This window comes from Mytilus trossulus, chromosome 3 (genome assembly GCF_036588685.1).
Source record: "Mytilus trossulus isolate FHL-02 chromosome 3, PNRI_Mtr1.1.1.hap1, whole genome shotgun sequence".
Lineage (NCBI taxonomy): Eukaryota > Metazoa > Mollusca > Bivalvia > Mytilida > Mytilidae > Mytilus > Mytilus trossulus.
The window spans coordinates 38,816,419-38,843,235 of NC_086375.1; the positions used below are offsets into that span (position 1 = coordinate 38,816,419).

The 26,817-nt window shown below is 31.4% G+C and overlaps 1 protein-coding gene across 4 annotated transcripts; it reads left to right on the forward strand.

The window, feature by feature from the left end:
* Window positions 1-1,400: 1,400 nt before the first annotated feature.
* LOC134711437 (putative FERM domain-containing protein FRMD8P1) lies at window positions 1,401-25,254 on the forward strand. Of its 4 annotated transcripts, none has more exons than XM_063572023.1 (13): window positions 1,401-1,492; window positions 12,884-12,956; window positions 13,601-13,768; window positions 15,504-15,605; window positions 15,981-16,039; window positions 17,197-17,223; window positions 18,945-19,111; window positions 19,857-20,069; window positions 20,965-21,097; window positions 22,224-22,376; window positions 22,962-23,073; window positions 23,617-23,688; window positions 24,059-25,254. In XM_063572023.1, exons 2-13 carry the CDS (start codon window positions 12,947-12,949, stop codon window positions 24,070-24,072), a joined length of 1,230 nt encoding a protein of 409 aa, XP_063428093.1. In that variant the 5' UTR covers window positions 1,401-1,492; window positions 12,884-12,946; the 3' UTR covers window positions 24,073-25,254. The 4 variants fall into 4 exon arrangements, with proteins under 4 accessions (XP_063428093.1, XP_063428090.1, XP_063428091.1 ...); XM_063572020.1 differs by lacking the exon at window positions 1,401-1,492 and adding an exon at window positions 9,423-9,480; XM_063572021.1 differs by lacking the exon at window positions 1,401-1,492 and adding an exon at window positions 9,423-9,480 and having other exon boundaries at window positions 23,617-23,682.
* Window positions 25,255-26,817: the final 1,563 nt, after the last annotated feature.

Below are 26,817 nucleotides of genomic sequence, written 5' to 3' on the forward strand. Positions count from 1 at the left end.
AGCTTCACGTGACAATTTGAAAAAATAATCGTGTTTTATAGTACGAGCCCAAATGGCAAGTTTGTGCTTTATCTAATCACGTCGTTCTGTCTCTTAATTGTCCGTCGTTAATCAACATTTTTCATCTTTAATTAACTCTCCCCTTATAAAAATTGTCGATCCAACTTTAACCACAAACGTCCTTAATGTGTTTGGTAAGCAGTTTCTGGTCCATTGTTTCTGTCCTGGTACTCCTGTCAACATTCGATGATGATGCATTATGTCAACAAAAGTTCCATAACAGCATTAAAAGGTAATCGACTTGTTATTGGTTAATGTCCCTAAGACTTTACCCAGTTTATAAACAACTTGTACGTGCTTTCTCGAGTCCATATCATAATTTTTCATGGGGAAAGGACAAACAATGTCTCATCCGTAAAAAAACACCACAGACTGTGAAAACAAAAATATCATAAAAGTAAAAACAACAAAAAAAAGTTAAAAAAAATAGTAAAAAAAAAGAAGTAAAATCATAAAAATACTGAACTCCGAGGAAATTTAAAAATGGAAGGACCCTAATCAAATGGAAAATCAAATGATAAAACACATCAATCGAATGGACAACAGCTATCATCTCCTGACTTGGTACAGGTATTTTTAAATGGAGAAAACGGAGGATTGGGCCTGGTTTTATAGCGCTAAACCTCTCACTTGTATGACAGTCGCATCAAAACCCTTTGAAAAGAGGATATTTATTCAAATGCGCCTGAATGTAGAGTAGTTCTTGGTTGACAAACGGCTAACGTTGTTCCTAATAGAAGTAAAAAATAAGTGGTGTCGCATTCGATGATAATGAGACGATGTTAAGGATTATGTTTGGAATAAAATTCTTCAAAAGGTACATATATATGTATTGCTTCTTTTGCCATCTGGTTTAGATGTAAGATTTTAAATGTACCATCGTACCCTATTGGTATAATAAGTTTGGTGTCATTTCAGACCTATTATATTTCACAGAATCAATTAAATTACAACTGAGCTATTGATGGACTGATTGTCTTACTAAGGACATGTTTTGGATATTGAAAATTATTGTACATTCTTCATCAGTTCTTACTTGTTAGTAACGGGACATTTATCCCGACTAGTGCTTCCAATACTGTTTGCTGAATCTCCAACCTTTTCTATTGTTGATCATTATTATGTTGTTGATTTATTTGTTTTCTTGTTATGAAAAAAAATATGTTACAATGAAGTTGTAGAAGTTTTTTGTTTTGAGTTTTATTACTTATGAAATTAAAGAGTACTTTAATTCTAGTTATTTGAGCTACACTAACCTCCTTTAGCAGAAAATAATAAGTGATGTTCTACGCGTTATATTACATACAATAAAAAAAGAAACATATTTCCGGTTTTTAAGTGTTATATTTTACAAATGATAACATAGGACATACAGACATATATATCCGGATTAAAAACACAACTCCATGTGAAATAAGACAGGTCTTTATGTGTAAGTTGTTCATTTATGTATATAAAATGTTTTTTAAGCTTTTGAAATAAAGTTTTGAAACGATATTCCTCACACTTTTCAGAAACTATTGTAAAAAGAACTAATTTCAAACTGTCAAATATAAACATTGGTCTACATATAATCCTTGTAGGCGAGCTTATTATCTATGTACATGTCATTCATGAAGCTGTGTATCCTGCATTTGAGATTAAGTAAATACCAAAGGAACGTAAAACAAATATGAATTTCCGACAAAAAGTTTAAAAGTGGTTGTTTTCAACATACACGAACAATGCATAGGGATATGTCTAATCAATATTGCATGTACAAATTTTACTTGTTAACACGCAGTTTATTTTCTTACCATCAGGAAATTAAATTTCGTCATCATTACATATAAAAATCAATTAAAACTTTAACAAACCTGGATACATGAAAAAAAGACGCGCTGGTGTATAAATTTTGTCCATTACAATCAGAGGTTTTCAATCATTTTATTTCGGCTGTGGAGTTGTCTGCACATTGTCAGTATTATTTGATGTTGTTTTGCAAATAGGAGAGAGAGAGAAAACCGCTCCATCACCACGAATTGATCTTCGAGGATTTCAGCTATCAATGAACTTATTGGTAGTGACAGCGGATGTTAATCTTTTATCAGCAGATCATTTTACCTTCTAAGATCTATATAGTATCGTAAAGATATTCAGGTATTTTCGCCAAATGAACTTATTTTAAAAAAACATATTGTCAGGTTGAATGTGTTTTTGTTTCTTCCGCTTGCAATCTTAATATAGTGTAGCCCTTTTCTTTTCTTTTTTTTTACACAAAAGACCACTGGATTGTGTGCAGTAAAATCCTAGCTCCTATTTACTCGAAGAAAAATTGTTAAGAAGAAAAATCTCGTATGGCTTTAATACAATTGACGTTGATTGTCTTACTTCACATGGCCATGCATTTGATGCCAATCAGCCAGTATGTGCTTTTTCTTTGTTTCTTTTCTTCTTTTTCTCCGACATCAGTCCGTCGTTAGTAAATCCGCCTCGTTTTAATTATTTCCTTCTTAAATGCATTTGACAAATAAAAACCAACTTTAACCACAACCATCGTTGGAGTGTTTGGTAAGCAGATCCTGTTACTCCTGTTAATATTTGATGATGAGACATTATGTCAAACGTCCTATAACAGCATTAGAAGGTAGTCGACTTCTATATGGTAAATGTCCATAAGACTTTACCAAATTTACAAAAAAAAACTGGTATGTTAATTTTCTAGTCAATATAACCAGGGTTTTTTTCTGGGGAAAAGAACATACAATATTGTGACCATGAAAAACACCACGGACTGAGATAAAAAAAAAATAGCTAAAAAGTAAACACAACAAAAAACTAAAAAAGTGTTTACAAAACCCTTTGAAACGAGTATATTCCGGTGCTCTAGAATGTAAATCAGTTCTTGCTTGACTAATGGCTGCCGTCGTTCCTTTTGAAAGTAAAAACATGTTGATGTTGAATTCGATGCTGTCATTATTTAATAACAGAGGACCGACTTGCGACAGGTGAAATATCGCCGTGCGTATCAAGGACACAGATACTTTCTTAACAGAAAATAAACAGTCATGAGGACGACCATAGCGTGTTTGAAGCTCAATATTAGTTCATTTATATTTTAATGGTGACATCCAACTTAACTGAACCATTACAGTGTCTCATAACAAGATTTTGTAAGGTTGACGAAGTTGACCTTAAAACTATCGTATTGATTTTTGATGTCCAAAAAAAGGCAAATCAACTATAGTTTGACTTTAATTACGGACTACTTTATTTTGGGATTAACTATAGTTAATATATTTCAATGAGACTGAGAATGTTGTCTGTTAAAAACCTTGAAACATTGGCTTCCTTTTTGTAACACCAACCATCCATCAAGGACAACATGAAGGGGCCTCAGGCCATATAAGTATCATGTCAACTAGGAGAACTCTTGGGGAAAGAATTAAAATTTTTAAAAATACCGAACTCTTAGGAAAATTCAAAAACGGAAGGTCCCTTATTTAAAAATGGCAAAATAAAAAGTTTAAATACATCATACGATTGGTTAACAACTGTCCTATTCCTGAATTGGTTGATTAAACCTGGTTTGTTCTGGTTAAGCTACTTTTGATTTTATTAAAAGTATTGGATGTAAAAAAAAATATGAGCTTAATATTTTCTCGTGTACCATATCTTATTATCTCCTGTTGTGCCATTTAAATACAGATGGGAAAAAATCAATTAAAAATTTATGCGTTCATGGTTAATATTTGATTTACTTTTGATTATATTTAGTCCATCAGCTGGTAGGGCAAAATTTCAATTCTGTGTTACACCCCAGGGTACCGCAATTTTTTTATATAAATTTAAAGAGTAATATATGAAGAATATTTTAAGAGGTGTTAGACTTTAGAAAAAGTGTTCAAAGGGGGTTAAAGGGGACCTTTTTAAGGGTATATCAAAAATTTAGTTTTGCACATATTTACAAAAAATGTAAAAATAACCATTTATTCAGTGCTATTTTTGTTATTAAAGGGAAAAAATCATAGCTTTTTAAAACGCAGGCTAATTTTTAATTAATTTTAAAATCGTAGAGAACCAGAAAAAAGGGGGAGGGTAATTTCCAAAATTCATGATTTTGAATGAAAAGAAGCATAGTACGTACTTATCTTCTTGATAAAATGATATATGTTTTTACATCGAAACATAGAGCATAAAATAACTAAAGGCTGTTGACAAAAAAAACATTTAAAGGACAGACACAAACATAGCCAACCAGAAATGCACGATTCTTTCACAAATTTATACATCACATCCATGAAATACCTCAAATATTAAAACACACAAAACTGTCAGTGTGTCTAGATTTTCTTTTTTTTTCTTTTTTTTTAACAACCGAATCACTACATTTTAAGGTCACGCAGAAGGTCAATCCATAGAATCATTATCAGCTTGGTCATCTGCATCTATCGAATTATCATTATTATCATTTCCATCATATTCGTCGTCATCGTTAGCAATATCAACGATGTGATAATCCTTATATCTACAAGCTTTTGAGCATTTACATACAGCTATCTGTTCAGGATAAACCTTGTTGAACACATGAACATCTTTCGTTGGCACAACCAGCTTTACATGAACAGCAAATCAGAATTATTAAAGCATCTAATGCTGGTTGATGGTCTAGCCAACTGATACTGATCAAATTGTTCTAAACAATCCAACCATGGTTGTTTGGCAATATACCAGTGCTGTGTTTAAGAGCAGATTTACAAATCTTCGTCTGAAAGCTGGCATGTTTAATGTGCTTTAACATTGCATCTTTGGTTGGGGGCAGAAGATGAAAATCCTTTTTTTTGTTACGTTTCAAAACGTTCTGATCTTTATGAATCGATATTTTTTAATTTCGTAGCCATATATAGAACAACGAAATTCTCAAGTGTTTTGACAACTCTTCGCCAACCTCTTCAAAGGTTTCACCACGATGGAATAGACCTTCTGAAAACTCCACATAACGTGCCAAAAAGCCGAATGCTTTTTCCTTTACCAGACAAAACACTTACTGAATCACAACCTGTATTGCCGTGAAATCCAAGCAGTTTTCTACAAACGTTCTCACCAAATTTCGCACACATTGATTGCAAATTTAATAATCTGCATTTGAAAGATGTACCTGTCAGATAAACAATGTTAGAATTGATATGCAACTGTAAAAATAGTAAGCCTATACTTCCACATCAGTGTCAGAAGGTTTTATAACAATGGAGTCGTAACTTTTGTCAGCTGCATGTTTTTGCATTAAGAAACATTCTGTTTTCGGCTTCTTCCTGTTTGATTATAAGCTAAAACCATTCTACGCTATTTCATTTTCAACATATATTTTATGGCACATACTTCCATGTAATACAAATAAATCAATACCTTCAAGTGCAAATCTATAAGATTGTTAACTCTATTCCGAACCAACGAAATCAAAAAGAGCAACTTTGTTTCCCCCAACTAACAAACATTGCTTCCCTTCACAATAACACGATTGTGATGGTCTAGAACTTATCGCAATGGTATGCCCTCCGAAGAACCTGCCGTTTTTATTTCTCTATAGATATTGTTGGATATTAATCAGTGTCCTCTTTTCGAAACTAAAAGGATGGTTTTTAAAATAACAATTGCCAAATCGAAAAAAGTGCTTGGTATCATAGTAATGGATTGAATAACTGTCATGTCATCAAATATCAACATGCTTTCCTAAGGAATGACCCTTTTCTAAAAGACCATCCAGGACAGATTTGTGTTTATCATTACATGTGTACCATCAAAGTTTGCAAGAGACATTGAAAGAGGACCTAATTCAAACTGGAGAACCTATCGCATAACCAACTATCTTGTCTGGGCTATGACAAGCAGGCGACATTTTTTTCATCTGCTCTCAATGTTGTGTTGTTCTTGTCAGCCATTAATTGCTTGCCTTTTATTTCCCTTTTTAAAAATATAAGACATGATTTTCTTTTAATTGTTTTGAAGATATTGGTTGACTTTTGAATAAGCCGTTCAGTAATGAAAATTTCTGAAGCAAGTTTTCCCTTTTCATACGCGTTTAGAAGGTCGCACATTTATTCCAAAGAAGCAACAAAACCCGGGAACAAGCCATATGACTGCTCAGATGTTTCAAATGGATTTGGCCAGCTTTGCAGTGTCTGAAAATATTTCATAACATCAGTGTTGTCTCGTTTTATTTAAGTTTTTCTAAGTTTGTGCGGATGTTTCATTATTAACTATGTATATCTGCTCCTACCAAATCTCGACATTTTAAGGATATTGAAGCTCTTTCCACTGCTGGTGGACGTTTCGTCACTGAGGGTATCACCAGCCCATTAGTCAACATTCTATATTGACATGAATATCAATAATATGGTCATTTTTATAATTTTCCTGTTTATAAAACTTCGAATTGTTAAAATAAACTAAGGATTTTCTTATCCCAGGCATAGATTACCTTAGTCGTGTTTGGCACAACGTTTTGGAATTTTGGATTCTCAATGCTCTTAAACATTGTACTTGTTTGGCTTTACAAAGATTTTTATATGAGCGTCACTGATGAGTCTTATGTAGACGAAACGCACGTATGGCGTACTAAATTATAATCTTGGTACCTTTGATAACTATTTCGTGTGCATTTAACAACCAATGTTTTACAGAATCTTTATTTAAACTGAAACCAACAAAGCCAATTTTTTTTGTATCTCTTAGAAACCTAAGAACGTAAAAGTATGGCCAATTCCCATATCTGACTATTTGACGTTCGTTCAAAGCGATGTTTGTCGATTGAATGACGTAACAAACTTAAGTCAATCACTTCATAGCTAAACCACAAAATGTTGGGTGTGTTTGGATATACGCCTGAGGCGGCCTATGGTTACCCATAGGTACCTATGGTTTGATATTTTATACACAAAATATCAAACCATAGGTACCTATGGGTAACCATAGGCCGCCTCAGGTTTATATCCAAACACACCCAGTATCAAGCACACTTTTATTGAGTTCGATAGAGTGCACCTTTTCTGAACCCCCTAAAAATCACCTTAATTTGTAATTTTTCATAAACATTTCGTTACGCATTCACTTTATAAAATAATTTGTCTCACAAAAACATCATAAATCGACAATTTAATGTTTGTTTTCAGTTGCAAATTGATAATACTTATGTGTGAATACAGTGTACATGTTGTATACTGAATCAAAGACGGTAATTTGATACTTTCCGGTATTTCAAGAGTATTTGCACGTACATATATTTTATTACAAATTTCATATTTTAGACGATATATAAATACTGCAAATGATTTAAACATTGCACAATGATTAATTTTAAAGTTTAATTAACTAAAACGGGTAATGCCTTAATTTTAACCCAAAAAATCGGATTGTTTGTAATGTAAAAAAACATGTTTTCAAAACAAAAGTTACATTAGATATGATAGTTTTGTATCTGTTTAAGTTGTTTACACCTATACTTTATTTTTTTTTAATCGCTTTATACAAAAAAAATAATTAGAAATTACTTAGTCGTGATTGCTAAATGAGGGGACCATTGAAAGGGACATTTTAAAACCTCTTTTTGACACTTTTTTGTTAGTCTAACACCATATATTTTATCAATAAGATAATGAAGATGAATTCTATCCAAAAAAATCGCGGTACCCTGGGGTGTAACACAAACTCCTTAACTAGAGCGCTTTTGAGAACTAGCTGATGGACTAATTTCATAGCCCTGTGAATTTTACGATTTCTTTGGAAAAAAAACTAATTTATGTCTGATCTAATTCCAACATATGATACATTGTAGTCCAGTAGTGTTCAGTGTGTTATAAAATGGTATAGTATGTAGCTTCTGACACAATAGCGTCGATAGAAGCTTACCATTTACTTTACTTTCCGCTTTGTAGATGATATTCTCTCACTAACTAGTTCAAAATTTGGTGACTATGTTGAACGCATCTATCCTGAGCGTCAATGATGAGTCTTATGTAGACGAAACACGCGTCTGGCAAATAAAATTATAAGCCTGGTACCTTTAATATCTATTAGCATATATTTAACATTGCCATAAAAGCGGGATGTTTGGTAAGCCACAAAACCAGATTCAACCCTCCATTTTTTCTTTTAAAATGTCCTATACCAAGTCAGGACAATTGCAATTGTTATCTTATAGTTCGTTTCTGATAATGGAAAACTGCCTCATATATTGACGCACATCTTGAAATTGACAATGCGGGTCAGTTGAAAACAAACTTTACAACAAAAGAGATGATTTCAGCATCCCAATTGTGAGCTTTCAGTTTCTATGAAGCGACATTCCAGCAGCGCCTGCATGTGTGGAATAAATGTATATTCCAATCGATACGATTTCCCGGGCTGGTGTTTACCAACATGCATGATTTCCTTGATAGAGGGTTGCTGCTCACGAAGAATCTATTAAACCAACAGGTCCAAATGGTTTGTTGTTGAAATCATCCCTATGTCAATTATACAGACACCAACACGGAGTTTCTTGACTGTTTTGGAATATCAATTTCACAGATGATAGCGTAATTAAATCCCATTCCCCTCTCACGAATGACACATACATAATTAAGACTTAGGGAGCTACCATTTGATTTTTATGGGGGGGGGGCCTTTTTTTTTTTAACTCAAAACTCCTGTCCTGCCTATTTTTTTCAAATTTCATCCTAGCCCCCCCCCCCCCCCCCCCCCCCATAAAAATCAAATGGTAGCTCCCTTATTCCCTGGTTTGTACTAACATGTCATGATGAGCAACACGATGGGTGTCACATTTGCATCAAACTTGGCTTACCCTTCCAGAGCACCTGAGATAAGCCCTTTAGTTTTAATGGGGTTTGTGTTGCTTAGTCTTTTTCTTCTTTTTCTGTGAAAAACAATATATTTTTTTGGCGACAAGTCGAAAACATTTTTTTTTTTATCTATTTCAGCATTGCATATAGTGGCAGCTGAGGTTGAAACAAACAATTTTATTTTCTTAGGGTCAAAAACAAATTATTTTTTTCTCTAAAAACTGGAAACAAACTTTTAAAAAAAACAAAAAAAACATAGACCCCCCCCCCCCCCCCCCCGAAAATCAAATGGTTGCTGCCTTACCATAAAACTTACTGAATCCTAACCTAAAACATACCCTAACATGAATAAAATAAACCCTTCCCTGAATATAGGGACCCTTAAAGTAAAAGAAGGCCGATCCATTGGCTAGATCATATTTTTTAAATTGTTGGCCTTAAATTTCTTAATATATGTGCCATGATATCAAAACAACGATTCGGTAGAAGAAGAAGAATGTCATAGCAAACTCACGCAGTTGACCAATTAATTTAAACCGGAAAATGGTCGTGTTTTGTTCCGTCAATTTTTAGAATTATACACTTTGTAAACAAAATGGCTGAGGTAAAAAAATATTAGTTCTTTCAGTTTATTTATGCATACTTTTCTCCTCAGAAACAAACCAAATGCCGAAATCAGTTACTTGTTATCTCAACAATAATTTCCTTAAATAAAACCTATATGTTTACAACACTATGGGGGATAAACACTATGTTTTGTTTACTCCCACGAACATGGCAACGTTAGAGATATTTTTGTTTCTTCTTCTTCAGTTTAGACACGAACGTGAAAATGAATGAAATATACCCTTTTCAAATATTAGAAAATGCATACTTTAAAAATGTTTCTTAGGCATATTACCTCTATCAAACACATCCAGGTCCATTCTGTCAAATTCAAGTTTGCTCCTTTAGACTTTAGTTCCCACTTTTTGGAAAGTTTGCTATAGCTTGCTATTGCTACTTTCCATAGCCATCGGCCTCAAACTTATGGTGACAGATTATCACCATTTATTCTGATCCGAGATAATTTAGTACTAGAGTTTGAATTCTGATTCTTGGAAGGTTCTTTAAAATTTTGAGTAACTTCTCATTTGACTGAAAAGATTACAGCTTTAATAAAAAAGAATTGAATGTTCACCGACGATTCAGATGAATTTAACCTCATTTTGAAAATGAGTATCTCAAACACTACTTCGCGGATCTGCCATACGCTGAAGAGAAAACTCACAAGAAATCTACGCCAGATTGCGTCAGTTTCATTCATGAAAATTTCATGAATGAACATTTTCCGCTCTACTTTTACCTGTTTACTATGTACGTACGTAAACGTCGTAAAAGCCGGAGAGTATCGAAAAAATCGAAAATGAGGTGCAAGCCGTCGGATAATTGACAAGTGATAATGGTTTGTTGTAACAAAACACAGGTGATAGAATATAAAATACTCGATAATTATATGTCTAATGTCTCATTAGTGGACGAGTACAGGTAAATACGGTACCGGCTTTCATAAAAAAGAATAATTTAAAAAAATTAAATGCATTGTTTTTGTCTAAACATCGATCGAAAATTCAAAGGTTTTGATGCCAAAAATCATTTGAAAACCTTTTGAATACATTCCAATGTGGATGTAAGGGCCTTCACTCGTTCAGCATGCTCAAGTGGATCAAACTGAAAGCAGAAAAACATTGACCAACGTCAATTCTTCTTCAGTCTTCTTCCAATAATTTACATCATACCACGTCTGGTGTTTTATCGCAAATTCGTATCATATAACATCCATATTAAAAGCAACCAGGTCAGCATCTACTTCTTGAATAACATAGCTCATGGTATGAAGACAAGTGCTGTAGAAATGATTAAGGTTCTTGAAAGTATGATGATGTGTACCCTTTGGCTTAAATGGCTGCATTTCACCTCAAAATTTATATAGATTACAGACAAACATGTGCATAGCATGCCCTATCTCAATAGAAATTCAATTGCTTTGTCATCCAAACACAGAGGCAATGATTACCATAATATATCAAACGAATGGCTTGCAACAAAAAATGTATAAATCTAGCGTATATATAAACCTTTTATTCATGTGGTCATACTGCTGTTGCTATGCTCCCACCGTATTGACTTTTATCCTTGTTCTTCTGTAAATATGTACATTCTTCCCTTACTTATAAGTACTTCCGTATATATCCCAAAATTCATTTCTGTTCTCTTACTTTAGTTTGCCTGAACCAAATTGTATGAAACTGATACGCAATGCTTATAACCACAATTCACAAGTCAAGTTTGATTTTTTTTTTGCGTAACTTGTACCACTGTAGCGTTTAATGCGACTTTACAAAAAGAAAAGTTGCTGGAAATTTAAGTTTCTTTTCTCTAATTAGTATAGTTTGTCTTAACCAAATGTTATGAAACATAAATACACAATTCTCATTACCACAAACACTGATCAAGTTTGAATTTGTGGATTTAGTTTTACTGCTCTAGGGTTGTGCTTTGTTACAAATGAAACCAGATGCTCTGCAGGGCACAACTTTATACGACCGCAGAAGTTGAACCCTGAACAGTTCGGACAAGTATGGACACAACATTCAAGCTTGATACAGCTCTGAATTTGGATTGCAATCAAATTGTTGAAATAACATATTGGTTTCTGACACAAAACAAATGTCAAGATCTTACAATTCTATTGCACAATACTGTATAATTAGAATGAATACACAATGTTTATTAACCCATAATTCAGATCAAGTAAAAATTTTGGTAGTGTCACATTTACAGTTCATGAGTTTATAACGTTAATGCTAGCGAGGGCATCATTTGAGTCCCATGGACATGTTCCCTATTTTTGATAAAAGCCTTTAATATAAATTCACTTTCTTTACAGTTGTATATTGATTTAAGTTACTGTAACTGTCTTATTTATAAGTAAGGATGCAGTATTTTTTGCAAAGAACCAATGCTATCCAAAAGAGTTCAAAGAATGAAAATGTATTAATAACTATAGGTCACTATAAAGGTCGTCAATAATGAGAAATGTTTGTACCATATACATGTAGAAAGCTTTAACAGACCCCGATATGAAACATATGGAACAATTCAAACAAAAAAAACTTACGTGTTAATTTACTAAAAAACAAATATGAAGGACTTAAGCCAATAGAAAAATACTAATTCACAGGCTCTTGAAGTTGACATGGCATGGGTACTTAATTAACAGAGCTTTCTGCATGTATATTTCACTATTTTAGATCTACAGTCATGACAGTTTAAGGTTGAAATCATAAAAAAATATCAAAACTTTTTATGATAAACATAAAAAAGAGATTTTTGATAATTACTGACGAGACAATGGATTAGTTTAAAACATCAAAGCTGTGATGATGAAATACATATTTGAAATAATACACGTCTATAACCTTTTTGGAATAATACACAGCTAAAGTTGCAAACTTTCCAGAGGTGCTATCCAGCACTTTGATTTTTTTACCCCTTTCACATTACAGCCTGTGCATGTGTTCTCATCCTTTCATAAAGGTTTTGTGTTGAATAAGTCATGCTAACCTACCAAGGAGGCTAACTGGTGGGTGGTAATGTGTTTTGGGAGCAAACAGACCTGATATATGTACCCTATCAGACTGTCTGAGTAACTCAGTAACTGTCTTTATTATTTTTTAACTTGTCAATTAATTCCAGCAAGTTGCAAGGAAATAATCATGTCCAAGTTTGAAATTCATTTGCTGAAGTTTCAAATCTTATAATGCTTTTTCTAGATCTAGACACAACAGGCAAAACAACTCTGAATTTGAAAGTGCATTTTATACATTTCTCAAAATCTTGCATAGATCTTTCATTACACACTCAAATAAAATTGAAATTTTCTGCATGGTGTAAAAAACTTTTATTAGTTTTTACATCATTAAAATGAGTTTATAACAAAGTAAATATTTTACATCTTTTTCTAGCGATACAGGAAGAGAGAGCCAGACGAGCATGAACAGTTAGTAAAGAAAGCCCATGAAAAGGCAATGGATGGAGGTACATACAAATGTAGCATGAAGCATACTAATAGTTAGACAAGTACAATTTATGCATTTACATAAAAGTTGAAGAGTACTGTAAATTCAGAAAGTATTACCTGTATTATTGCGATTTTGTCATTTTAGAGTTACATGTAACGGCAATTTAAATTTTTGTGATATTAAGAAAAATCCTGTTTTAATCCTGAGATAACTATAAAAAAAACACAGGTAAAAATGTCAACAATAACAGAAAACCAAACAGCTTTAAACAATTAGCAAAACCAATACAGATAGTAAATATATGTTTTAAAAGGTCCAAGTATGACAAAATTCCAGTACAGAACACATCGCAATGCTTATTTTTTAATTTTTTGTTAGTTTCCACTGAAAAATAAATGCAATGTTCACCATTCAGTGCTCATTAACATATTTGTTGATTTGCTGAAATGTGGTTTTACATTTTTGTTTAAAAGAAAATTTCCATTTAAATATGACTCATTGATTGTTTACTGTAAACTGAAGACTACAAGTTTTAACTTATACATGTAGCACAGCATGGACTTTTGAGTGTACAAATGTATGTATATATGTAATCAATACTAGACTAGTGTTGAGTAATAAACATGTATCAATGATAAATATATTTTTTGTTTATTACAGCTGTTGAAATAGTTTTGTGGTTGAGAGATCGTAAAGGCATACATGTTAATTTAGAAGATGGTCATCAAGCTGAGGCAGCCGATTTATTTGAAATTGTTTTAGAACAACGAGGGCTTCCACCAGAGAGTGAAAATGTTTTCTCTGTATGGCTGGTATCACCACTTCTAGGTATAAAAAACATCTATAACTCAAAATTTAATCATTTATATATGATTAACTAGGCCTAAATTAATAAATTATTTGTTTCCCCAATCCCGACCCTGCCAAGCAAGGTGTGGGTAGGAAGGTAAGGAAATAATTTTATTTTTTCCAAAAAGCCTGAATAGTATCATAGTATTGGATGATGCTGCAAGCTAAAAAATTTGAAATGAATAAAATAATTTTCGACTTAGTTTTGACCAAGGCTTCCAAAATTTTTTGAGCCAGTCGGACATTTTATTTATGGTCCAGATTTTAATATCTAAGACTACGTCATAAAAGGCAGATGCCCATCCCAATGATTGACATAAGTCTAGATTTAAAAAAACGATATTTAACTTTACTTTGATATGAATTCGATGTCATGAAGTAAACTGTTAAATTGGCAGTGGATCATTCAAAGCGTACACATCAGCGTGCTCATATCTGCATTAAGCTCTTTATTTGTGCAAAATGACAACTTTATTTAGTTTTTAAAGTCACATTTTCCCAAACTGGATGTTGACTTGTCAATGGTAAAACATGGACCAAAATCGGATACGTAAAATCCGTGTACGTTTTACAAAGCACTACTGAGTGAAGAAGCTCTTTCCCCTTTATTTCATCAACAAAATACTTGAAATGAACGTTAGATACAGGTATCAATGAAATTTTTAGCATTTTTGAAGAAATGTAGGATGCATAATTAAATTTCCCTAAATTTCCCACCTGTGCACATGCGCACACATGTACTTGTTCATGCAACTAAGTTCTGATGATTTTTTTTTAAATGTTTCATCAAATCATGTTTTTAAATGTATTTATTATAACTTAATCTTTTGGACTAAATCAATTAGATACATGTACAAACTGCTGAAATGTACGAAAATAATTGTGAATAGACCGATTAATTTAAGTTATGCCCCTGACTGTTTAAAGCAAAAGTTTGGGTCAAAAAGATCGTGAATTATGTTAAAATAACCGAAAAAGTCTTGAAAACTAAAATGTATATGACCATTTCATGCTTTGCCCAGCCAGACTTTTAACGGACATTATACAAATGACCGTGATATATGACCGTTTTGGAAGCCTTGGTTTTGACAATAAAATTTTATGAGTAGCACCGTTTTTGCAGGGTCTGTCAGGATTGGGGAAACAAACAATATTTTATTTTAGGCCATATTTAGCTGTAATATTTATCTGTCTATTCAGTAAAACCTAAAAAAATGTGGTGCTATGTGGGTTATTAAGTGTGAACCACATTTTTATGTGATTTCTTTCTAAGACACAAAAAATATGACAGTCATTCCTTAAATTGATTTTAAGGTGAGATTTTGTTTAGACCAATGAATTAAATTGGTTCTTACAAATCTGCAGTGAACCATTCCACACCTGTGAGAACTCTGTAAACTGATTATAGTTTTACTAAATGTAATTGCTTTCAAATCCAGAAACTAACTAATAAAAGATATGACTGAAATGAGATATAGGGTAATAATGTTGTTGAAACAACAATCCACAAACAACAAAGTAAAGAAGTTTAAGAAACAAAAATATCAATTAGAAACATTAGTTCAACAACTGTTAAAATGGCTACAAGTTGACAGTTGCTCAACTCATTGGAGTTTAATTCTAATGTATTAGATGGAAATCTCATCGAATCTTTTTTGTCATACAACCAAAAATTGTGTACATGCATGTATTAACCTCTAATCATTTTTTTCAGAACTTCGATTAAAGAATCACCACAAACCATTCCAGTTAGCCCAGTTGTGGGATGATTTCTGTGCTATGTATACTGATTCTAGTGCTGATGAAATTACACGAGGTAAGATGCCATTCTAGCTTGTCCAAGATTTAGATACTTACTACTATCAATAAACTTTCAATATTCTGATTTTGAGTTGGAATTAGTAGCCAATAAAAGGTGTGGATAGATGATCAGGGCTCACGCAAATTCAGAATCATAGGGAGAAGTGACTTCTCTTTTTGAAACTGATAGAGATGAGTGGTGAGACTTGAAAGAGAAGTGTTCCTTCGCACGCTGCACTACAATGATTCGTTTTTACTATATAGTATAAAGGTTCTTATGTAAATAATGTTCTTTTCATATTGTTCAATTTATAATTATATAGTTAGTAAACAGTCAATGGCAGACGAAGATGACTTACGAAAATAAAAAGTACATCTTAACTCTTTTCAGATGAACCAGTTGTTATGTTCCAAAGAAATGTCTTCCTTACGTTAGAAGAGGAAATGAAGGTTTGTATTTCTACTGAAAAAAAAAACTTAAAAAAAATATATTTAAAAACAGTGGCCATACTATAGAAGTTTTTTTTTTCAATTTTTTTCTACCAAAACATTTATATTGATATGCGCATTACTTGTAACTTTACTTTTTCATTGTTTCTTTAAAATATGTTTCTCAATCACCTGGCTTGTTGAAGAAACAAAAGCTTGCATTGGAGAACATTTACCCAAGAACAAAAGGTGAAAAAAGGACAGAATGTCATAGTCAACAACCCAAGTAGAGCAACAATGTTTCATATTTGTTTCAATAGCCGTTCACTTCAATAATGCTGATTTCTACAAACTATTTGCACAAGGGATATTTTCCCACATATTTGGGGACCATGAAAAAAGAAATTTTCCACTTTTACAGTCCTTTACAATAGTAATTTTGACATTATTATTACATGTTGGACCTCAAATGTATCTGTAACTTTTATCTTTTTTTTTTACACATATCTATAAGTTATAATTTATATCCCAAATTTTCTATGTTGTTCCATTTGCTTCCTTGATTTAAAATAAATGTAAACTGTGGTGATTCCCTTTATAATAACTCAAACTTCCACTAAGTTCACTTTCTTTCTCTGATTAGAAAAGTGATTTATATTGTCTACGGTTCCTTAGTGAAAACCTTTCAGAAAATATACTGAAAACGTAAATCCAAATTAGAAATAAATCTATTACATGTTAAAGCTGTTGATTCATTTAGATGATAATTTTTAACATGCATGTACAGGAATGTTCATTGGTTGTTGCACATTTTATGAAGTATTTTTTATTGAGTCTGAATCATTTTGACATCAAAGTGAGATATTTTTTATGAACATTTATGGAATTGTGTTCAGAGTCAATTTGTGTAAATATTGTATTTTACTGATAGATGGACTATTTTTTTTTACAGTTTACTTCAATATTCTGTCTAAGGTTAAAGTTTTCCAGAAATCTATATTAACCTTTGTAAAACCTTTATGGAATTTTGAGAAATTTGAAAAATCATCTTAATTTTTTGCATTCAACATAACAATTTTACAGGCAATGTCACATGTTCTTTTTTTTTTTGCATACTATTACAATGCATCATCTTTATTATTGTAACCTTATGTATGATTCAATGACTTTCATTGAAGGCTATAAGAGGTCATGGCGAGTATAAGGTAACAGTTCTTGTACTAATCATACACATGATAATTTTATTATTGAAGCTTTGTAGAACACATTATAATAACAATGTTGTTAGATTTTTGCTTTTTTTTTATGTGCATCACATTAAGGTTTTAAGATGTGAAATGCACTGTAGGGTAATGTCCGTGAAAAACAACTGTATAGTGTATAAAGTATAGAAAAAGCAGATTTTTTTGTGGATAGAAATATTGACAAATATTGTAATCAAAACCAAAGAAAAACCATTCCAGAATTTTAATTCTGAAAGGAGTAGGTCCAGTAAGAGCCCTTTTTGGCCTCAAATTATAGCAGTTTTACAAAATTGATAAAATGTAAACTTTAAGTTATTTATTGAACAGTAGAGGGCTTCTGCTACATAAATATGGGCTATTTTTGACTATACAATGAACATATATCGGGTACTTGCACCTTAAAGTCATGCTAAATTACTGAATTCTTCAGAATTCTAGCATTTAAGTAAAATTTTAGAAGGTTTTCTTGTCAAACGAAAGTGGCCGCATTCGTGTTCATCCTTAATATTGAAATGGAAGTTGTATTTTATGATTATACATAACATATTTAAAAGTTGAGGATGAACACGGATGCGGCCACTTTCATTTTTGACAAAAACCATCCGAAAAGTGACATTTTTCGGCACATTTGGTTAATTTTTCATATTTGAGCTTGAATCGGATCGTTTTTAATGTCTAATTCAGTTCAAATCTTTCACATAAACTAATTGATTCAAATGAAATAGACACTTTAAGTGTTTGAAAAGTGGTCAAAATCTTTTGTCAGATGAACCTGAAATTTGAGGCCAAAATCGGTCCTTACCGGACCTACTCCTTTGGTATCCAGCTTTATGAGATACATTTTTTTACCAAAAGTTCATAAAATTGTATCCTAGAAACTTAAATATATTAAGTTGCCTGCTTGCAATAATAACAAAATATATCAGCTAAAACCATTAACAATGCAACATAATATGCTTTAGACACATAATTAGGATAATACAGTTTTACCATATGTCACAACAAGTCCTGTGATATCATTTGTGTTGTCATAAAATTGTTGTTTTTGACAACCTGAATTTGACATGCATATACTTGCCACTGGATGTAAACACCAATCTGACTAATCATTATTGATAGATTTGGATTACCATATGATTTTTTGATTCACCACAAGTGTCTGTAGAATTCCCAGTAGTTGGGACACACATACATGTACTAACATAACCAACAAGACAGTGAATTTTTTTTAAAGATATATATATTCCTCTCTAAGTTAGTACATTGATTCCTTTTATTTTCAATTTATATCTTTAATCATTTGTTCTGGAACTTCTGGTTACTGTGGATTCATTTTTTTTCTCAGAAAATAATTTTTTGTGGATTTTGTGGTTAAACGTGAACCTCAAATTTAAATGCTCATCAAGTACAAATTTTCTTTATAAATTCTTCACAAAAACAATGAAATCAAATATCCACCCAAATACATTTTTTTTCTCAATCCATGAACATTTGTATCCATGAAAATAATTATGAAACCCCAATTGTTAGATTTTCCAGGTGTTATACCATTTATTTAAGAGTCTCATATATACATAAAAAAGTATGTATCAAATTATCAATGACCTAAATCTATTTTTACTGAACTAATTTCTAATGTCATTGGTAATTTCTTGAATAATATATATATATATTTATTGCAGTCCTCAAATGAAACCATTTTGTGTTTACTGTACCATGAGGCCAAGTTTAATGTTGCAGAGGGAAGGTATATCATGGATCATTCTGACTATCATGCATTAGCAGGAATCCAGGCTTTGATACATCTGGGTCCATATGATCCAAAAAATCATGTTCCCTCTCAGTATAGGTAAGTCACTTGTTGTACAATATTTTCTTAAACCAAGGGTTAAGATCCAGTACCTCTACTCTCCACCCTTGGCTGATTTAGAAAGATTTGTGAAAACATTGTTGGAATATCTAGTGACCAATAGAAGTCATGCAATTGCTATTACATCATTCTAAATCAATTGTTTGAACTATCTTCTGTTTGGAGAATGGTAAAATGGTTCTTTCTAGTACATATTTGATAAAGCAGGGACCTCAAATATATGTTGACATTCCAACATTTGCAGGAGGAATATTCCCAAGATCTTCATTTTATTGACTGAGAACTTGTAAAGTTTCACTAAAATTGTTTTTTGTTTTGAAGGTATTTCCATAGGGAGTAGAAACTCATTGCAAATTCTGCATGTGGCAATAGTTTGTTTACATTTAATAAAATGATTCCTTTAATACATCCAAATCTTTTTAAATCTTATTGTCTCAGTATAATTTAGTTGTAATTGATAGCTTATGTAGAATCAGATTCTCATACATTTAGGCCAATTTCACTTTGAAGACAATTTTTGTCCACCCTGCTTCATTTTTTTTTAGGGAAGTGGGACACAGAAATCCAACATTACTGCTGTATCTTTATTGATAACATTTGAGTTCGATCTTTGGTTTAAGTAAATCATGTACCAGATTTAGTAAATTAGTAATTAACATTAAAATTAATTTAAAAGCTTTATAAATATATGAAAAAGTCAAAGCAATATAATTTTTCATTGCAGAGCCAACCTAAGCAAGTATTACCCTCCACACATGTATAAATTCAAACTACAGCTGTTACACATTGGTAAGTCAAAAGAACGTCCATGTGAAGAACTGTTCATGGAAGCACACAGACAAATATCTGCAAATCACAGAGATGAAATCCGTGGTAGTGCTCTAAGAGATTTGTACAGACAGTATTTACAGATATGTTGGAAGTATCCATGCTATGGGTAGGTTTTCTATTTCTGTGGATTCATTTATATTTGCTGGATACAAATTTTCGTAGATTTCTTGGTTTCTATGGAACCACAAATTTTATTGTAAAATGAATTACAAATTTACTATAGGATTGTAAGCAGACTCGGTAAAACTACCAAATAAAAAATCCACGAAAATGCAAGAATTTCTTAATCCTTGTAAATTGGTACCCACGAAAATAAATGAATCCACAGTACCACATTAGGGTGTTGGTTGACTTGACTAAACCTTCTTAAAACAAGTACACAAGAAGACAAAAGATACCAAAGGACAATACAAATTCATATGTAAAAGTAAGACAGGACAGACAACCCAATGGTTCAAACAAATAAATGCAAAAACAAACAACATTCCGCAACACACCTCACCAAAAACTGTAAAATATTTTGCAAACTTGAACCCTACCAAAAAGGGTTGTTAAACTCTGGTAATCTGGAAGGGTTAGTAGTACCTATCCACTGGTCTTTTGTTGTGATTCCCTTATAATTAAATATTCTGTGATATGTCACATTTAGTGATGTCATGATTGAGGAAAAGAGGACTTCAAGTTCTATTGGTTATATGCTGGATTTTTATTTATGCAGAATGGAAAGTTCACAATGGGAAAATTGAAACATCAGCCAATCCACATTTATAATTTGTAGAATTGGTTAAAGATATGCAGCAGAATTAACGTTATGTTATATGCCTTTTAATTTAAGTTCAATTGGACAGATTCAAACTAAAAGAACTATATAAAATAAACTCTAGCCAACCATTATTATGTACAAAAAGAACATTAGTGAACACAAATAAATAGCAATCCAAAATGCAATAAAGCCAAAAGACATGCAAAGATCAAAATTTGTGTTTGTTTTATTTTTACAGGAGTGCCTTCTTTGAGGGAGTGATAGAGAAACCTTGTCATAAAGTAAAGAAAGCTATCTTGGGTTGTCAGCAAACTGAAGTATTAGTTGCAATAAATACAGATGGAGTTACAGTTACTGATAAGGAAAAACCAGTAAGTAAAAAAAATATCAAAAGAAAAACATATTTCTGTATCAACCAGAAGACAGATGGCTGAGGACAGAATATTGTTAATTGTTACATGTTTAATAGACACATAGAACAAATCATGAATGTAGTGAGGATTAAAAACACCAAATTCTTCAAATTATTAAAACATACAAGATATGACATTGCCAACAGCTGGTGAGGTTGCTGACATGGGTACAGGCTCAATAATATGTGGAAGGGTTTATATTGACAATCAGACCACATCTTCTTTTTCATTTAATGAATGGCTATTATCTATTTTGAATTTATTGAACCATAAAAGCGGATTATGTAAAATGTGAAGAGTCAAAAATTAGTTTTATGGTTCAATAAATTCAAAATATATTATTGCCATTCATTATAAATAAATTTCTATCAAAAATAAGGCTCAAAGAACTTTTTATATAGTTTATATTAACAATAACAATGTACACACATGTTTGCGTATGAATACACATCGTCAGAGTGGGCATGTCGTTATCAAAATTAACAACATTGAAAATAAAACTAATAATTTTAACCAATCAAAACACAGTAAAAACACCAAATTTATTTATATATACAATATTATATAGTTTCATATGAATGTTTGCAATTACTAAAACTCAGCTCAAAGTACTAAATTAGCGTTACAGGAAGACCTGATATTTGGCAATAAGCAGGACAAATTGTATAGAATTTAAGAAAGGAAAACAAAAAAAATCATTCAAGCAAACAGCCAAACACATTGATTGAAACAACATACAATCCTCATCAAAAAAGACCTAACCAAAGACAAAGATTTGTAGACTGTAAGCCATCGATCAACTTTATTTGGTAGATATGTCTGTCTAGCTTGATTTATCTAACCTTGATCTCATTGTTATGGATCATTGATAATGTTAATAACTTAAGTTCATGTTATACTTGTACAATAGTTTTATCTTTAAACCTTTAAACATAAAGCAATCATTGTTAGGAAAGCAGGCAAGTCTTTTCCCTGTGTGCACTCTTGTACTTATTCTTTTTACTTGATCTTTTAAAAATATTTGCCAAAAAAAGGAAATGACACATACATAATTGTGATATACATTGATTATTTTATTCTTTAGGAAGTCATTTTGGCAGTACCATATGAAGAACTGTCATGGAATTTAGATACAAATGAAGATGAAGATGATCTAATACCATGTTTATTGGTACAGTTTCTGTGTAAAGCAGGGAGAGATTGTAATACTAAAGTGCTACAGATATACTCCAGACAGGTATGCCAATTTTTCGTGGATTTGGTTAAACAGTGGAATCACAAATCCAATGGTTCAACAAATTACAAATTTTCTAAAGCAATGTATGTAGACTTTGCCAAAACCACTAGTATGAAAGTTTTCATTAAACCATGAAAATTAGTGCCACGAAAATAAATGAATCCACAGTACTTACTTAAAGATTAAGAAGGGATAAGGGTGATTATTAGCTAAACAATTGAAGTTTATGTAATCCAAATTCGTGTGTGTTTTTCATTAAAGTAATTAATAGGTATGTGCAACATTTAATGTAAGATTTTTCAAATATTATGATTTTTTTCTTATATGATAGTCAAGAGATGGTATAAATGTATTCTTTTTTCAAATTGATATTATCGAGTACATGTTTTAGAAAACTGTACATGGTCATCTTTGTAAAAAGGGGTTGAACTTCAGTTTCAATAAAGATTGTATAATTCCTTAAAGTTTAATAATTTTGTAATGTTAATTGAAAGATTATATCATCTGATACAGAAAATGTATATAAATTCCCCACACCTCTTTATGTGGTCATTTTCAACTTCTATGCATTAATCATTTATTTAGGCCAAACTAATGGATGCATTGATAGATTCCTCAGTAAAACGTAAACTCCAGAGGGGTTCATTACATGGAAGGGAAGACTATGGAGATGGCGGAGGAGAAATATACAGGAATGGTTAGATACTTAATGTTGATATGATGAAATTGAAAAATACTGTGTCCCAAAAATTATACTAAAGACCATATACGTTATAACTTGTTAAATCTATCTCAAAATGATTTTAAAATTCTAAACAAAATATTGAATATGAAAATGCTTATTTAGCACAATATAAAATTAATGAGATGTGGCATGAGTGCCAATGAGTTATCTATCCTCCAAAGTACAAATGATGTGGATGTAAGCAACAATAAGTCACTGTTTGGCCCTCAACAATGAGAATTATCCTTACTGTAGTGTATTCTTAGCTATAAAAAGCCCTGGCCTCACGGTCATAAAACTTTCGAGCATGATTTTTGTACTCAGACTCGAAAATCAACCAATCAAATTGCTGGATTTCATGTTTCGGGCAAGTTTTATGCCTTCAAGGCCTGATATGACAAAATGTAAGACAATTCAAATAATAAAACCAAAGGCCTCATTTATGATTCTTTTTATGAAATATGACATGACCAATACTGAATTATAAGTAACTAATAAAAATGTTTTATTTTTCAGAAAACTTTTGTAGGAAGGTAGAAAATAAGATGGAAAAAATGTGTCTGACAACATACTCATTAGAAGGTACGGGTATGTCTTACTTTCTGCCAATCTACAATTGCTGCACTAAAAGTGTATACTGATTTGTTTATGTGCATAGCTATAACTTTTCTGTATCATTTGATGATATTTCTACTTTTTGGAGATTTTTGTTGCTGTAAACATTTTATTTTATAAGATGGGAATAAATTTTGAATTTAAATTTCATATTTGAAATACAGATTAAATAAAAGTATATATTACAGAATGTTTTGAGGTATAAATTATATGTCCAAAGTTACTTGATTTGTTTTCTAATACCCTTATTATATATAATCAATTTAAAAACATGAGCACCTGCTAACTAGGTATTGACAACTACAACAGAAAGCAAACTGTAATTTATTTTTTTTACTTTTAGAGACAAGAGGGTAATTATAATAGATGACAGATGAAATTACTGCATAATATGAATTGAAGCACGACATCTATGCATTTCAGCCCCGATTTGGGTCTATTGTTACTGTTTATTTTGACTTTGTACAAGTAGATATTACTTATTGGTAGCTTTACAGACATATTAAATGGTTGTAGAATGTTATTTAGACTTAAGATTTGTTTATAACAATATCCATTGTTGCTTACTTAGCATTTCATCTGTATATAATATATTTCAGTCTTTAAAGAGAAGTGATTCTTCACATAGGATGTCCGAGATGAATTTAAGATTGTTGAAATAAAGGAAATTTATCCTAGTTTCTACATGTTCTAGTAGTAAGGATTTTTTTTAATAATCTGCGTTGTAATAAAACTATTTATTGAAATATTTATAATTTAGCAGTTGCAATTTTTAATGTATAAATCAAAAATAATTTTATAAGTCGTGTTTGTTGTGAAAACGTGTTAACTAGCTTAAAGTACATTATATAATTGTATGATATATGAAATGTGATATTAAAGATGGGCACTGATGGAGATACTTTCTGTTTAGTTTTTACCTCACAAATACAAAATGTATCACAAGTGATGAGTGGATCGTTCCACAACGTCAAATAAAACAACACAATTTGAATAATATTTCATACAAGAAATATATTAAAGAATAACATTTTATTTTACACTTTGTATCCAACATAACTTTGATATTTTTGTTTTGTTTTGTTAACTTTTGTTTCATTTGTGCATATCATGTCAAATATTTGTTGATGAGAATTCTGCATTATGTGTCTTTTCCCTTTAGTTTTTGTGAACTATTCTGTAATAGATCTTTTTCTCCATGATTTTGTCATTTTTCATTTGTGTTTATAATACAGATAATTATTTCAGCTAATTGTTAGTTTGACATTTTGTAGATATTTGATTTTACATCAATAGCTTAATAAATTGTAGCCTGACATATTTGGTAAACATACCATATTTTGAAACAACAAATACGAAGATGTTATTTTTATCATGACCATTCAGGCTTGTATTATACATAGCAATATCTTTCTTCAATATGCTTCAAGTCACTGGAGTAGATTCAATATACTGTAAACCAACTTATTTTCGCGAGCGATTTATTTTTGCGACTTTCGCGAGTAGAAAAATAACGCAAATATAAATCGCCGCAAATATGTAGAAAATCAGAAAATCGCGAAAATAAATAGATGCGAAGTGGTAAAGAAAGGGTAAAACGCGAAATAAAGTATCCGCGAAAATAAGTTGGTTGACAGTAATGGCGGATAACAAATTTGTCCATATTTTCTCATGTAATAAACTGTTTTTCTTCAGAAGCTTATTTGATTAGGATACAAAGCATATTTTGTATGTATAGTCTATTTTCTTTTGATGTAGTTAATACTGGTATACAATTATATAGGGTTATTGCATGAATATTGGGGAATTTTGTCCCGAGTAGAATTTTATATTGCACGAGCTTGCGAGTGCAATATATGTTCTACGAGGGCAATATTCACCAATATTCATGCAATAACCCTTTTATTGTATAGCAATATAATATTTTTGAAGGTTAAAATTGTTTTAAATTACAATTTTGTCGTTGATGACGTCATGAATTTTGATAAAGAATAAAAAGAAAATGGATTAAAAGAAAATTAAAAGAAAAGGGTAAAAAAAAAAGAATAGAGAAAACTGTGCCACAAAATTAGAATCGAGAAAGTACCAAATATTAAGAAGAGAGAAAACTGTACCGAAAACAAAGAATAATGAAAACTGTGACAAAAAATTATAATCAATAAATCAAGAATAGAGAAAACTGAGCCAAAAAAAAGCAATATAATATTTCCCACAGAAAGTAACCAAAAGTTAGCGTGCAATAAATTACAATATTGCACTAGTGCAATATAGGGTTATTGCATGAATATTGGGGAATATTATCCCGAGTAGAATTTTATATTGCACGAGCTTGCGAGTGCAATATATATGATCTACGAGGGACAATATTGCCCAATATTGATGCAATAACCCTTTTATTGTATAGCAATGTAATATTTGAAAGTAAAAATTGATTTATACTTAGATTTTGTCGTTGATGACGTCATGAATTTTGAAGATTTATTGCACGCTAACTTTTGGTTACTTTCTGTGGGACATATTATATTGCTATGCAATAAAATAGCATATTCTATTTATCCCTTTCCTCCATTGATATTTTTTTTTTGCATACTTGATTTGCATAGGATTTTTCAATAAAATTCTAAAAATTATGCTTTCAAGTATTAATGCATTGCGAAAAACAAATATTTCATCAAACGAATTTAAGTCAGATATTCCTATGATATTCCTTTTCATATTGGATACAAATTTTATTTAGTCTACTGCTGACACTTTGTAGTCAAAGCCATTTAACTGTGGTACTACACAGGCGTCAAAAGGCGTCATTATGGAGGAAAGGGTTATAGTAACATCTGGTGTTTACTTTGTAACATTTGACAACGATTTTTTAAGTAAATAAGTCTACACCAGATACTGCTATACATGTATAAAATTATTTCGTTTTAGTTTAATTGAACAGTTTAAAGTAATCAAGAAAAAGATAAATTTAATATGTTTAATTTTGGAAGTATGTTTTATTACCAAGTACTAGTTTTTTAAAAGACTAGATGTCTTATTCCAGATTTACTTCTAAATGCTGGCTGTGCTTGTAAGAATTACGTTTTTCAGGAATATTTTTATAAA